General features: G+C 52.9%; 4 protein-coding genes across 4 annotated transcripts; 2 read left to right on the top strand and 2 right to left on the bottom strand.

Moving 5' to 3' along the window:
- Positions 1 to 338: 338 nt before the first annotated feature.
- BKA58DRAFT_151220 (uncharacterized protein) lies at positions 339 to 1,176 on the bottom strand. Its single transcript, XM_046164788.1, has 2 exons — positions 986 to 1,176; positions 339 to 914 (listed from the first exon to the last, which is right to left on the bottom strand). Exon 2 carries the CDS (start codon positions 898 to 900, stop codon positions 505 to 507), a length of 396 nt encoding a protein of 131 aa, XP_046026305.1. The 5' UTR covers positions 901 to 914; positions 986 to 1,176; the 3' UTR covers positions 339 to 504.
- A 2,060-nt stretch (positions 1,177 to 3,236) lies between these two features.
- On the top strand, positions 3,237 to 5,994 carry BKA58DRAFT_410719 (fungal-specific transcription factor domain-containing protein; the record flags this gene model as incomplete). The annotated part of the gene is made up of 4 exons (XM_046172242.1): positions 3,237 to 3,581; positions 3,849 to 3,946; positions 3,999 to 4,778; positions 4,833 to 5,994. 4 exons carry the CDS (start codon positions 3,237 to 3,239, stop codon positions 5,992 to 5,994), a joined length of 2,385 nt encoding a protein of 794 aa, XP_046026306.1.
- A 1,099-nt stretch (positions 5,995 to 7,093) lies between these two features.
- Positions 7,094 to 9,759, top strand: BKA58DRAFT_382617 (pyridoxal phosphate-dependent transferase). The gene is made up of 10 exons (XM_046170116.1): positions 7,094 to 7,710; positions 7,761 to 7,783; positions 7,876 to 7,957; positions 8,009 to 8,034; positions 8,087 to 8,151; positions 8,206 to 8,303; positions 8,357 to 8,467; positions 8,533 to 8,647; positions 8,695 to 9,244; positions 9,292 to 9,759. The coding sequence occupies exons 1-10, from the start codon at positions 7,531 to 7,533 to the stop codon at positions 9,614 to 9,616; spliced, it is 1,575 nt and encodes a 524-aa protein (XP_046026307.1). The 5' UTR covers positions 7,094 to 7,530; the 3' UTR covers positions 9,617 to 9,759.
- Positions 9,760 to 10,154: 395 nt separating this feature from the next.
- On the bottom strand, positions 10,155 to 12,392 carry BKA58DRAFT_151320 (high affinity glucose transporter). The gene is made up of 5 exons (XM_046164790.1): positions 12,093 to 12,392; positions 11,927 to 12,046; positions 11,485 to 11,748; positions 10,611 to 11,429; positions 10,155 to 10,554 (listed from the first exon to the last, which is right to left on the bottom strand). Exons 1-5 carry the CDS (start codon positions 12,185 to 12,187, stop codon positions 10,254 to 10,256), a joined length of 1,599 nt encoding a protein of 532 aa, XP_046026308.1. The 5' UTR covers positions 12,188 to 12,392; the 3' UTR covers positions 10,155 to 10,253.
- Positions 12,393 to 13,582: the final 1,190 nt, after the last annotated feature.

Genomic DNA, 13,582 nt, shown 5'->3' on the forward strand with positions numbered 1-13,582 from the left:
GGCACGTGAGGGGAGGTTGCGCTCCAGCAGTGCCTGCCTAGTATTGGGAGTAGACACCGGCTTCGTAGTCCGCGGGAGGGGTGGAAGGCGCGAAGAACTTGGCGCATCCCGACGACACCACATGCACCCACCGTGAAGAGCGTAGCGGATATTGCAGGAACATCAACGTGCATCCTTCAACGGTTTTGCTGTCGATACATGCTGTTCTCGCCCTCCTCGCCGACCTGGAGAAACTGCCGCGAACAGGACGACGCGTTATCACGTCGCCACTCTACCCCAACACGACTCCGAATTTCGCAGATCTCCATCCGCCCGCCAGAGACAAGCTTCTCCCCTTCTCCAAGCGTCTGAGAGATTTTCTGCATGACATCCTGTTCGGGACTGACATGTGCTGATCGTCATGGTTGGAAGCCGCCAGGCGAAAGATCACCGGCGAAATTTTAGCCTGCCTCCAACGGCGTCTTATCGGAGGGCCGATCGCACGTCAAACTCGGGTTGCAGAACTCAACTTCGGGTCCGCCAAGACGCATTCGGTCCATTCTCGCAGATGAGCGGCTCACAGCACGCTACTCTCCCTGTCATCCCAGTCCGTTTTCTCAAAACCCCATCGGCTGCCTTCCTTGGACGGAAGCTACCGACCCGCCAGGGGGCCGCGCAATCATAGATGATCAACAAGCGATCACAACTGTAGATCTTTTCACCTTTGTTTACTACTCGGAGCATGTGTGAGGCCTCATCGACGCGATATGCGACCAGAGGGGACAGCATCGAATCAATACTTGAGCAGACGTCGGGTGTCACATTCCATACCTTCCGCTCCACGCGACATGTGCAACGGCGCACAGGATATAAAAAGATCAAAACTCCGACTTGCAGAGACAAATCGTACCGTAGAAGCATTTTGCGGGCCTCTGGTATGCACGTCCAGATCGACACGCTCAACAGATGCTACAGACCACTGAGATTGGTGCTCGCTCTTGCGGATACTGCAATGTACCCTGCCGTGTATCAGAAACATAGCACCGATCTTGAGACGCCCGTCAAAAGCCTCGTAAGGCACCTATCCGGGTTTGCTATCCGGCAGCTGTCAGTTTCAGGTGGCGAGGGGCCGCGGCGCGGTCTAGACGAGCGGTTCGGCAGTTGACAGTAAATTTCCACCCGCCTTGACCTGGTTGCTGGTCACCTCGGCTTCGCATTGCTCTTCGCGTTGCATCTGACTGGCCGAGCCGCTGTCGACGCCAAGCACGAAATCAACAGAAGGACAGACTAGCAATACATTGGCCTTGCCTGTGGGGCTTCCGCGACGGGCGCGGGCACGCGCTGCAACGTGGGGAACCACGTTTTTGCAAGCGGTGCCACGCCTGATGACGGGCGCCGCAAGGTCAGGGATGTTCTCCGGCGACGCGCGCAGAACAGCTCTCGGAACACTGTCCTGATAGAGGAAGTGTCGCCTCAACGCTTAGTGTACTTACCCAAGAGGATGTACGAAGAATCTTGTTCATAGTGACATCAGTGTGAGCATTACGTAGGCTCAAGGTGTACCAACAAATCGGAAGCTACACGGCAATTGATGTGGCTGTGGTTTACCGTGCACGGCGATTCCACCGCTCAACGTGCTGTGGCTGAGGTGGCCTGGCTACAGTCTCCGCGAATCCCACTAGGGCATGTCGGAACAGATCGCTAGTGAACCACCCTGACGGTGTTCCCTATCTACTTGGGGACCGAAAACTCATTCTTCGGCGCCTTTTTCGCCATCGTCTTTCGCAGCCCAAAGCACTTCATCCGAGTAATCCTCGTGCTTGCAGATTCGAAATCCCGTGTGCTTTTGTCATGGCTGCAGGCGTTAGCGAAGTGCCTTTCTTCAATGCCGCATGCAGGTAGACCCCTGTATGAATCTCGCCGAAAAGGTATGCCTTGGACGTTTTGGGTGAAGCCATGTGGACCGTCTGGCATTTAGGCACGAACCGATCATCTTCTGGAACATGAGGCTTCATCAGAGCCGGACAAGCTGTCAGGTAAGACTAGCCATCCGGATCTACGTCCGAGCCTGCTAACGGAGCTGCCAGCCCGTGTAGAATTTGAACTAGAACACTCGCTTCGTCTCATTCTAGTCGAAGCAGCACCAACTGTATGCCGTGTGCGGAGCCATTGGGCAGTACTCACAAGACACAAAAACATAGGTTTGTACGACTTCTATCGGCCCACTTGTGGACGGGAGCCAAACCACATATCTGGGCATTCGTGATACTATCAACCCGCGATAAACTTTGCTCCTCCCGTATACCGGTACGTCGAATGCACAGGAGGTCTCTGCTTCTTGGTGTTGTTGAACAAGCCTTGCTAAAGTCCCCTACTCTCCCAGGATACGGAGCTTTGTACAGGGTCCCCGAAGCTCCTTTCCATTTCAGCGCGTCGCCAAGTCGACACGTGCTTTAAACGAAGCACTTTCGCCAATCCCCTGTGTCGCTCAGAGCATCCATCCGAGATCGAAAGGTGGCGACCTGACAGGGTCCTTCTACCGCCTTACCACAAGGTTGCTAGACGAACTTCACTGCAACTAGGAATTGAGCTGATCATTGCAGCATTTTGACTAGTATACTAGCCCCATACGACGTCCCCGAAATACCCAGCATTTCCTTCATCGGATCTTTGCCGAGATTTAACATCGTTCCCACGAGCCTTGCCGTCTGCCGAAGCGTCTCTTGTCTTCTCACAGCCGTGAAAGTTCAATCATCACACACCACCTCGCAGTTCACCCTAACCGGCCTAGCCACTGAACCTAACCTAAAGCTGTGGCATCTCGGCCACTCAGCCGAGCGGCTGGCTGACAGCACTTATTCATGCGACACAGAAGACCCGACTATCGCGCTCCAGCCTTCTGTATGCCCGAGTCACTCAATCTACCCAACTTACCGCTCGCTTGCACGGCTTCTCCACTTGCAGCGAAGACCTGTCACTTATCTTGTCCATCCACAAATTCCCATCTTCCGCATCTTGCATCACGCCAAGGCAGCATGAGGTGTTGATGACTGGCTTCCATTGGTTGAACACGTCTACCTGGTCCCACAAGCTACTAATATCGTTGGCCCATTTGGAGTAGCGCTGTGTTCGGCTCCTACCGAGGCCACTTACTCTTCCTCCATAGCGACATTATCTCAACTAGAACCCCTTCTCTACCAAGGGAAATTCGGTACCCGTACTCGGCCTGTCTTCGAGCGCTTGGGCTATCTCTCACAATGCGCAAAACCCCGCCAGGTTCCAGTGGGCAGTCGCCGCGGACCATGATACCACCACCAAGTCCGTTCGCGATGACACATCCGGCTGCTCGCGCGACTACTCTGGCAGCGCCTTCCGGCCCACAGCTTGGCTCCCGGTCACCTGGGTATTCTTCGAATTCCTATAGCCATTCCACTTCACCCAGCACGGCATCTGGAAGCCTGCCGGACCACAACCACGATGGCGCGAGCTTAATGATATCCCCTACTCAGATATCGTCTGCGAATTTGAATGCGCAAAAACGCGCATACAGACAGAGACGTAAAGACCCCTCGTGCGATGCTTGTCGAGAACGCAAAGTCAAGGTGAGTAAAGAAAATGGAGGGTTGATACATACGTGAACAGCAAGTTGGTCTGGTGGCATTCCAGCAATGTTACCGGAGGCGGACAAGCGAGATTGGGGATGGATGATCAGGTACTGGCCACCTAGACGACCATCTTCCTTCTCAGTCGCGTCGAGCGAATACGTACCCAGTTGCGCATTAGCTTTGCTGAGATCGACATGCTCCCATGAGCAATGTCAGGACAGTGAACTGGACACCATAACAGAATGTAACTGACCACTTGTACAGTGCGATGCAACAGAAACATCGGCTTGTTCGGAATGTTCGAGCCGTAACCACAGGTGTCAATTCACAAAAGAGACCAACCGTCGAATGTCATCGATCAAGTACGTGTCGTGACCGAACGCACTTGGACGAACAGCTGCTTACTTTACATAGACAGGTCCAGGATCTCCAGAGTCAGATTGCCGAGTTGACTCATGTCAACTCTCAGCTGCGAACTAAAGTCTCCGATAATGATCCCTTAGATTCCGAACGGACAGACACGAAGCGCAGGCTCTCCGAAGCTCATGTTGGCGCCATACCGGGACCACGCCCGATCACAATGCCAGCCTTGAACAACTTCGACCACGTCCGCAGCAACATTCGCACACATGCCCAAGGCCTATTCTCAACACCCCATCACGATCCAAAGGGCGCTGGATTGACAATTTGGCGGTCACCCGAGATACCAATACGCGCAGACTTTGCGTACCTCGCTCGTTCATACATGGAGACGATACATGAGTCGTATCCTGCTGTTCATTGGCCCACGTTCCAGCGAGAAGTGGACGAAGTGTATACTTCGAAGACTTTCGAGGGTTGCACTCGTGAATGGGTTGGATTGTTCTTTGCGGTATTGGCTTGTGGCGCTTTGCAAGCTGAACCGGGGCACACCAACTCTCCTGCCTCAGCGTTAAAGGGCCAGACGATGTATGAGACCGCGACTGCTATTCTCCAGTCCTGGCCGCATGATGTCTCAGTTACATATGCTCAAGCAGCACTTCTGTTGAGCATTTACGCTACCGAGTGCAACTTGGGCCCTGCAGGCTCCATGTGGCTCGCCTCTGCTGCAAGAATGGCTCAGGAATTGCAAATATGTCCTGAGGTCGATGTCTGGCCTCTTGTCGACGGCGAGATCCGACGTAGGCTCTGGTGGTCCATCTACGTTCGTGATAGGTATGGAAGCTATTTCTCACCTCTTTCCGCCAACTGCAGCTGACTCTGAAACAGGATCATGTCGCTTGAGACAGGCAAGCCTATGATTATCAACGAGATCGACTGCGAAATATCTCTGCCAACCGCCGTGGACGACCGCTACATTCAACCAAACAGTTCCTTCCGCTCGCTGGCGAAGCCAACTCACTATACTGGCTTCATGGCGAACATACACATCACACGTCTATATGCGCCACTGCGGCAAATACTCAAATCGAGCGTCGTTCTCCCACAGAGCCTTCAAACCTTTGATGAAGAACTTCGACTTAAGTTGCTGCTCCTTCCCGAAGCCTACCAGCCTGATTCCAATACATCATTCGACATGTCGGCACTGCCTACCATCTTTTGCTTGTTATCCGCTCGCTTCAGTGTGTACCGGCGCAATCTGACTCCAGTAGCCGGTCTCGCGGAGCGAGCGAGTGCTCTAAAGCGGTGCTTTTCCGTTTCTCAGGACACAGCAACGTATGTGTCAAGGGCTTTGCACAATCCTCCCAAACAAGATTCTGGAAAAACATGGGAAGAGCTAGTAGCTTCGATAGCGAGCAATGCCGTGTGTTTGCACTTGTGGAGATGTATACTTGTGCTATGCTTCCGTGGCGAGTACAAGGCTGCACTCGTTTGCTTGCATCTCTCTAGAGCTATCGGTAATCGACGGAAGGTCAACACGGCGTGCGGAAAGCACGTGGCATTCTTCCTCGATAGGATGTTCGACAGAGTGCGCACTGGGCGCGCAAGCAGTTACCAACTCGAGCAGGATGAGGAGATGATCGCGTACGTCAGTGCGGACGCTCAAAGCAGCCTCGAGCATTCGTGGGTTTGGGCGGGTGACAATTTGATCTCTTCGAGCTCGAAGCAAGACACAACCCCCGTCGCTACAAGGTCGCCGAGCGGCGATGAACCGATGCGCGACGCACTACCATTACGGACGTCATCTGGCTCGCCGATGAATTCTACAACTGAACCGGATGAGTGGAGCAAGGTTGAACAAATGGTCAAGCAGTTGATGGATGAGCTCCTCCATCGATCCACGCAATCGCCTGCCTACTATCCCCCACCTCATAATCCCGTTAAGCGCGTGCAATTGGCACCTGAAGCACCGCCACCACCAAAGATGGCGCCAAACCCAAACCCTATGCCCTCAGGAACAAGTCGCATCAGTATTGCAAACATTATATGAAGCAAAAGGCCCCCTGCAGACTATGTATAGTTCATCACTGGCCTGTGTAGGTGTTTGTTCAGACATATACTTCGACACTTCGATCAGCCTCGAACCGGAGTAGTCCTTTGGACTCGAATACCTGCATCCAATTCTACGACCATCGGATGTAAACCATTCGGAGTGATACATTCGCTAACTCCAGAGCGTTGTACATTCGTTGTGTACATTTAAACTCCCGGGTCGTACTTGCCCGCGCATTCAATCAAAGCAAGTACACCTCCTGGGCCAGTATTCCGAATTGCTCGAGCATACGAAGCCTTGCTCTTTTGACGCGAACGGGGTCTACGCTGCTACACTTCCACGCGCGCGCTTGGATTTCAGCTCTCGTTCAATGCGTATATGATTCGCTTCAGCAACCACGCATGATCAAGGCGTTTGGATGTCTTTGCTAATTAATACCGATTGTCGCAATACTCTGCGTACAAAACGATTCTTAAATATACTTCCATGCTCGCAGTCAAACGCTGCTTGCCTTCGTCATATGTGTTGCCATGCAGTCCCCAATGCCGTAACAGTGCTCAATTGACTCAGCACTAGTGGAAATACTCACCTATTCGAAAGCTTGGGAATCTCACTTGCGCGCACCTAGGCTAGAGCCGCGACTTACCCGCAGCCTTATCTTTCAGCGGCACGTAAGACCCATCCAATCATTACCTAGCGACATACTCGGACGCTACCAATGTTGAGCTTGGATGCGAATCTGCAAACCAACTCCGCTAACGCTGTGCCATGTTGTGCGACGACCTTGCTGCAAAGACGTTCTCGTCAGCTACGCACAAATCGCTATGGCTAGCTGATATCCATCACCAGCGCACATATTCTCAGCCCTGAAAGTTGTGAAATGTCACCACGGAGTAAAAACCAAGGAACGCCCGGGCAGATCGTACCTGGCACTACCCCACCGATAGTCCATCTCGAAAGGCGTTAGCTTGTCGCCGACAGCGGAAAGGCCTGTGTAGGGCGGTGTGAGGAAACAGGGCCACTAGCCAGACAAGCTTCACGGGCCAAATGCTTAGCGAACGGCTGGTACCCCGCTATGACACTCTCTCGAATGAGCCCCTCGGGCGCGACATCGTGCGTCTACTTACTTGTATTGTTACCAGCTCAAACGCCTCACGTAGCTTGAATGGCTACGGAAATGCGCTAGGCGGTCTGGATGATGAGTCGGCGTACGCGTCCTGTAGCGTTGGCCTGCGGCAGGTGGCCCCCAACGTATGTCGTATGCAAGTTCGTGCCATGGTGGGGTAATGGTGAGCTGGATCGCGGGCGGCGTGTTGATGCTGCATGATAGGCGCGACAGGAGCTGGTGAGCGATATAAGCTGCTGATTCTGCAGCAGCTCCGTTTGTTCTTAGGCTGCCTTGTTTACTCCCTCAACGTAGCTTTCTGCTTCTCTTCCTCCTCAATCTTTCCTCACACCTGTACCTCGGTCATAGAAGGCAGGCACAGTTATCTTCCCTAGACCCCTCCAAAGACACACCCCACAACTGCCAATATGGTGCACATCAATCGTGTAGCAACTCACAAAGAGATCTCTGAGGAGCAGAGCCAGTTCGAAGCCATCGACGCTACTACTACCATCAACCTGACGCCGGATGATGAAGATGACGACTACACTGCTACTGTGTACGGTTCCAAATATGCTGCTGAAGACCTACCGAGACACGAGATGCCAGTGAGTTCAGCCGTTTCTGGGTAGCTGTACCTGAGATTGACACGATCTAGGACCGAGAAATGCCTCCTCACGTGTACGTACTTATATCGCATGCACTCGCGGACTCAGAAGCGCAAAAAAACTCGCAGTATCACAGCTGCGATAACATCGCTGACCGAATGCTAGTGCCTATCGCATGATCAAGGACGATCTCACGCTCGATGGCACCCCGACACTGAATTTGGCTTCATTCGTTACAACGTACATGGTAAGGTCTCATGACCGTTTGGCCAACAACCAAACACTAACACCTGAACAGGAAGAAGAGGCCGAGAAGCTCATGGTGTATGTCGAATAAGCTCGCGTTACACAACCTCCCAATAACCCTTTACCTCAGCGATGCCTTCTCGAAGAACTTCATCGATTACGAAGAGTACCCCGTCAGCGCCGATATCCAAAACCGTTCGTATACAGACTATAATATGAGTTGGGGAATGTTTGCTGAATAGTGAACAGGATGTGTATCGATGATCGCCAGGCTTTTCAATGCACCGGCCGATCCAGAGGCGAACACGATCGGCACCTCTACGATTGGGTCTTCTGAAGCCATCATGGTCAGTGAATACAGTGGTATGAAGCTGGAAGCCGTTGAGCTGACACAGCATAGTTGGGTGTACTGGCCCAGAAGAAGCTTTGGCAAAACAAGCGCAAGAAGGAGGGCAAGCCTTACGACAAACCTAACATGATCATGAACTCGGCTGTACAGGTCTGCTGGGAGGTATGCAACCCTCCGTACAGCCGCTACAGGCGCATTAGAAGAAGCAGCATACTCATTGTATACAGAAAGCATGCCGATACTTCGACGTCGAAGAGCGATACGTATACTGCACGACCGAGCGCTATGTAATGGACCCCAAGGAATGTGTTGATCTCATCGATGAGAACACCATTGGAATCTGTACGTCTCATAGTATATACATTGGCATAACGAGCTAACACCGATAGGCGCCATCCTGGGAACGACCTACACCGGCGAATACGAAGACATCAAGGCTATCAACGACCTTCTCGTCGAAAAGGACATCGATGTTGATATTCACGTGGACGCTGCATCTGGCGGCTTCGTCGCTCCTTTCGTAAACCCAGGTCTACTTTGGGACTTCCGCCTGCCAAAGGTCACGTCCATCAACGTCTCTGGTCACAAGTACGGACTTGTCTACCCGGGTGTCGGCTGGGTTGTATGGCGCGACCCCAAGTACCTTCCCCAGGAGCTCGTCTTCAACATCAACTACCTCGGTGCTGACCAGGCGTCTTTCACACTCAACTTCTCCCGCGGCGCTTCGCAGATTATCGGACAGTACTACCAGCTCATCCGTCTGGGTAAGCGCGGTTATAGGAAGATCATGTTGAATCTGACGCGTACGGCCGACTATCTTGCCGCAAATCTCGAGGCTCTGGGTTTCATCATCATGAGTCAAAGGGGTGGCGCTGGACTTCCTCTGGTTGCTTGCCGCATTGACGAGGATCTGGGAAAACAATACGATGAGTTCGCAATGTAAGTGTGCACCCAGCTTTCTCTGTAGTTGTAACCAACGAAAACAGTGCTCATCAACTCCGCGAGCGCGGATGGGTCGTCCCCGCATACACCATGGCTCCTCACTCAGAGAAGATGAAGATGCTACGTGTGGTCGTGCGCGAGGACTTCACCAAGTCTCGTTGCGATGCACTGCTTGCCGACTTCAAGCTTGCGCTGCAGACGCTGGATAAGCTCGATGCGAAGAAGATTGAGGAACACAAGCAACATGCTTTTGCTATGCGTCGTCGCTCAACCATTGTCAGCCCCATCTATAAGAAGAAGGCGACAGACCACTTCGACGAGGACCACAGTCTACAGGCCAAGTCTGGCAAGACACATGCCGTCTGCTAAGCGTGAGGAATGCGCTGGCTATGACGTTGTCGAGCTGAAGGAGAGTATGGGGTTTATATACATAGATACCACGGTTGAACAAATCAATATCACTGTTCCGGATAAGCCGCGCATGTGGTGACGACCGGGAGGCATAGATTTAATCCGTCAGCATTGATACTTCGTCAAAATGTTCTGTTCCCCGGCTACGGCCATTAGCGCGTCTCCCAGGCCATTGCTAATATACCCATGAAAAGATGCAAAGTAGTTAACCTAACGGTAATGTAGGCTCCAGGGTGTTCAGGATTTTTCTTGAATGTGGTGCTGAGTAGAACGAACGCGTGTATACCCATGGGGTACCCCTAGCGTTGGGTTCAACTCAAAAAGAATCGTCGTCAGTAGCTACTCCACCGCGTCCACTCAGATCTTACAAATGCGCCGTGTATTCTGTTCAAATACCCAAAACGCTGCAATGAACTAAGCATGTCCTCCAAGGACGTATATCATCATAGTATGTATCTTACATCACGACAGGCATGTGTGATCGTGGAGAACATGGTACCAAAGTACGTGTGCAATTGGAGCAAGCCAAATTGGCTGCTTGTCACCTATACGAGTCTGACACATCTACCATCGACAATTATCTTTACAATCCAGCCTAAGCCTTGGCCTCGGCGTTCTCAACCCTAACGGGGCTGTGCTCAAGACCCTTCTCGTTGTCAAGCTCGCCACGCTCAGCACGGCGAGTGTTGCTGTATTCGACCCTGGTCTTCCAGGCGGGAGCTCCAGTCATGAACATCTCCTCAACATCCTCGAGCGTCTTTCCAGCCGTCTCGGGGAACAGGAAGAAAGTGTGGATAGCCATGGCGAGACAGAAGACACCGAAGATGATGTAGACGCGCCATTGGATGTTGACGAAGGCGGGTGGAACGAAGTAGGAGAGGGCGAAGTTGAAGATCCTGGAGTGGGGTTAGTATCTGTTGATCTCGAGCATGATAAGAAGGTGTGTACATACCAGTTGGACGAGGTAGCGACGGCAACAGCCTTTCCACGAATGCGGAGAGGGAAGATCTCAGGCGGGTAAACCCAAGAAGCAGGGCCCCAGGTTGGCGCGTAAGAAGCGACAAAGAGGTATGTGCAAGCAATCACAGCCTTTGCAGGTGCACCAGTAATCTCCCAAGATTGTTCGGCGATGCCACCGAGACCGCCTTCTGGAGCTGGGTTGCCGTAAGTTGCCATGAGCCCGGCGTTGGCGAACATCCAGGTCATCATAAGGACGGCGCCAATGACAAACATGGGGCGGCGACCCCAACGGTCCATGAAGAGAAGAGCAGGAACGGTCATCAAAACGTTGATGACGTACTGAATGGAACTGGCGACTAGGTTGATGTTGCCGGTAAGACCTGCCATTCCGAACACGTATGTGATGTAATACATCATGACGTTCATCCCCGTTAGCTGCGACCAGACCTGGGTAAAGACACCAATGTGAACGCGGTTGAGCATGTTGGGCTTGAACAGCTCCATAAAGGAAACGTCGGCGTTCTGGCGTTCAAATTCGATCATCTGACGAATCTCGTCGAGCTCAAGCTTCACGAAGGGACTGTTAGGGTCACCCTTGCCGTGAACCAGGGTAAGAACGGCCTGTGTCTCCTCCCATCTGTCGTGACGGGCGAGCCAACGAGGGGATTCCGGCAGGAACATAAGCCCAATACCAAGGATGACAGCAGGAATCATCTGCAGACCCCATGGAACACGGAAAGCCTTCTCACCGTCCATGAAGCTGCAGCCGTAGGAGATGTAATACATGATTAAGATACCCCATGTTATAGCCCTGGCGTTTGAAGTCAGAATATGTCTCACACACATTTCGAAAAGCCAGAACTTACCATTGCTGGGATCCTACAACACGACCGCGGCGGGAGGGAGGAGCGAGTTCAGAGACGTAGACAGGGACCTGAGCGGAGCAGATACCGACAGAGAGACCGTTGATGAAGCGACCGACGATGAGCATGCCGATGTTTTGAGCGGCGCAGGAGATGATGGAACCAATGATCCAGATGGCGCAACCGATTTGAATAGCCCTGCGACGTCCGAGCTTATCCGTAAGGTAACCAGAGACGAGAGCACCGACGAAAGAGCCACCAGGCATGCTATATCAAGTCAGTCGCTGAAGATGTAAGGCACCACCTCAGAAAAGATAACAGCTGAACGGGTCTGCAGACTACACTACGATAAGACAAGCAAATCGCAAGATCCAGCGACGATGTAGGCTCCAGGATGTTCAGGTATTTCCTTGTATGAGGTGGCATGGTGTTAGAGCTGACTCACGCTGCAGTGATGCCTCCTTGCACATCGGCCGTAGGACCAGAGCAATCATCCTCAGGGCCTGTGAAGGGAGGTCCCTTAGGTCCCTGGTTGAAGTAGCAGCGGTATTGTTGAGTTGGCAAACTGCGAATGTTAGCATCAGTCTCTGATGGCCATGGCAAGTACGTACATAGCGCTCATGGAACTGATGTCGAAACCAAACAATCCACCGCCAATGACCGCAATAGCGGTGATGCCGTAGATATTGCCGATCTGGTAACCCATGGTGGTGTCTTGTCCTGCCAATCACCCTACAGATGGATATATAGAAGAAACCCGGAGGTTGGCAGGTGTGTGATTACAGGAGAACAACAAGCCTGGCGTTCGGGGTGCGAAAAGGGTTTATATGCCATGCTTCCCTCGGCTTGATACCATACGCGCAGTTTGGGCCAGGGGAGCCAGGAACAACGTGGGAGCCCCGCAGCGGACCTTTCACGGTTCCAGGTAACGGTCATCCTCCTCGTCGGTCGGAAAACACTCTGATGTGCTTCCTGGCTTGGTATAGTCTCCGAAGAACGACGCGCTGATTGGTGTGAGCATGATGTGGAGCCCTGCAGCGGAGTGAAGAAATGACAAGCCTGACACGATCCGTCGGCTTAGTGCTTGTGTTTTGAGTCGCAATCTTGGGACAATTGATGCCGAGACGACGGGAACGGGTTTGCGACAAGGCGAATGAAGCTTTCTGCTTTCCATGGCGCCACGGAACTCGGAGCTGCGATCATCGACATCTTCACCTTTCCTGGTCTGGCCGTACCACAATGGATGCTGATGGTTGCAGCCATCTCATCGACCCGGAGATGCGAGCCCTCCACACTCCGCACAATGTCTCTCTCCATTTTTTCCTCCAGACTCCAGACACCCACAATTTCGCACCCCAAGGGCACCCCATGAAGCAGAAATTTTCGTCCCTGGTGGGCCCTTTGCGATGTGCAATTCGCGCTCAGAGCACGGTATGGAGTTTCCACAGTTGACGTCACGCACCGCAATCAAGAACGGCATGCAGCCAGTCATCGCCCGAGACGCTGACGTCGGCCCGCTTTTACTCTTGCAACCGTGCCGCCGCTAGCGTGGTCGTATCATGCGCCTCCCGTCGAGTGGAAAGCTTAAGCTTGCAGCCGAGTGCCGAGCAAGCCTGTAGCTGTCAAGCTTCAATAAGTCGTTGAGAGGGCATGGCAATTTGGGCCGTGGTCAGGCGTTCTGCTGACACATCCTTTGGTATGCGATTGGCATGTCGGTTGACGCGCCGGCGCACCCCGTTCACCCCATCTATACGAGGTGAGGCTCTAGGTGGGCCGTGACCATCGCTACGGGGCGATGAGACCGATTAAGCTGTCGTGGTCGTGTCCTTCGCTGCATGTGCCGATGACATAGCGTAGAACGTTTCACCGAGAAAGATGCGGTGCGGGTCCACTGATGATTAAACATGCCCAACGGAGAAAACGCCTGATCGCGTGGAAGAGTGGAGTCGCAGCGCTCAAGGAGGGGAGGCTGGATGGAGAAAGGAGATGTTTGAGTGCGGAGAGGAAGCTGGGTCGATGCTTACCAGTAGGTTCGTTACTTCCCCAGCTGGCTTGCTTGTAACGCGACTTCCTCATATATCTTTGTGCACCGCTCTGAAGC

This window comes from Alternaria rosae (assembly GCF_020736505.1).
Source record: "Alternaria rosae strain MPI-PUGE-AT-0040 chromosome Unknown BKA58scaffold_4, whole genome shotgun sequence".
In the NCBI taxonomy this organism is placed as follows: Eukaryota; Fungi; Ascomycota; class Dothideomycetes; order Pleosporales; family Pleosporaceae; genus Alternaria; species Alternaria rosae.

What these genes read in the sequence shown, in the direction of transcription:
- BKA58DRAFT_151220 (XM_046164788.1), bottom strand. Translation starts at nt 900, where the DNA reads ATGCTTCTACGGTACGATTTGTCTCTGCAAGTCGGAGTTTTGATCTTT.
- BKA58DRAFT_382617 (XM_046170116.1), top strand. Translation starts at nt 7,531, where the DNA reads ATGGTGCACATCAATCGTGTAGCAACTCACAAAGAGATCTCTGAGGAG. An exon ending in CAGCGCCGATATCCAAAACC is followed by an intron (nt 8,152 to 8,205) that starts GTTCGTATACAG and finishes AATAGTGAACAG; the next exon opens with GATGTGTATCGATGATCGCC. An exon ending in CAATACGATGAGTTCGCAAT is followed by an intron (nt 9,245 to 9,291) that starts GTAAGTGTGCAC and finishes CAACGAAAACAG; the next exon opens with TGCTCATCAACTCCGCGAGC.
- BKA58DRAFT_151320 (XM_046164790.1), bottom strand. Translation starts at nt 12,187, where the DNA reads ATGGGTTACCAGATCGGCAATATCTACGGCATCACCGCTATTGCGGTC. An exon ending in CAAGGAGGCATCACTGCAGC is followed by an intron (nt 11,749 to 11,926) that starts GTGAGTCAGCTC and finishes GACTTGATATAG; the next exon opens with CATGCCTGGTGGCTCTTTCG. An exon ending in GTTGTAGGATCCCAGCAATG is followed by an intron (nt 11,430 to 11,484) that starts GTAAGTTCTGGC and finishes TTCAAACGCCAG; the next exon opens with GGCTATAACATGGGGTATCT.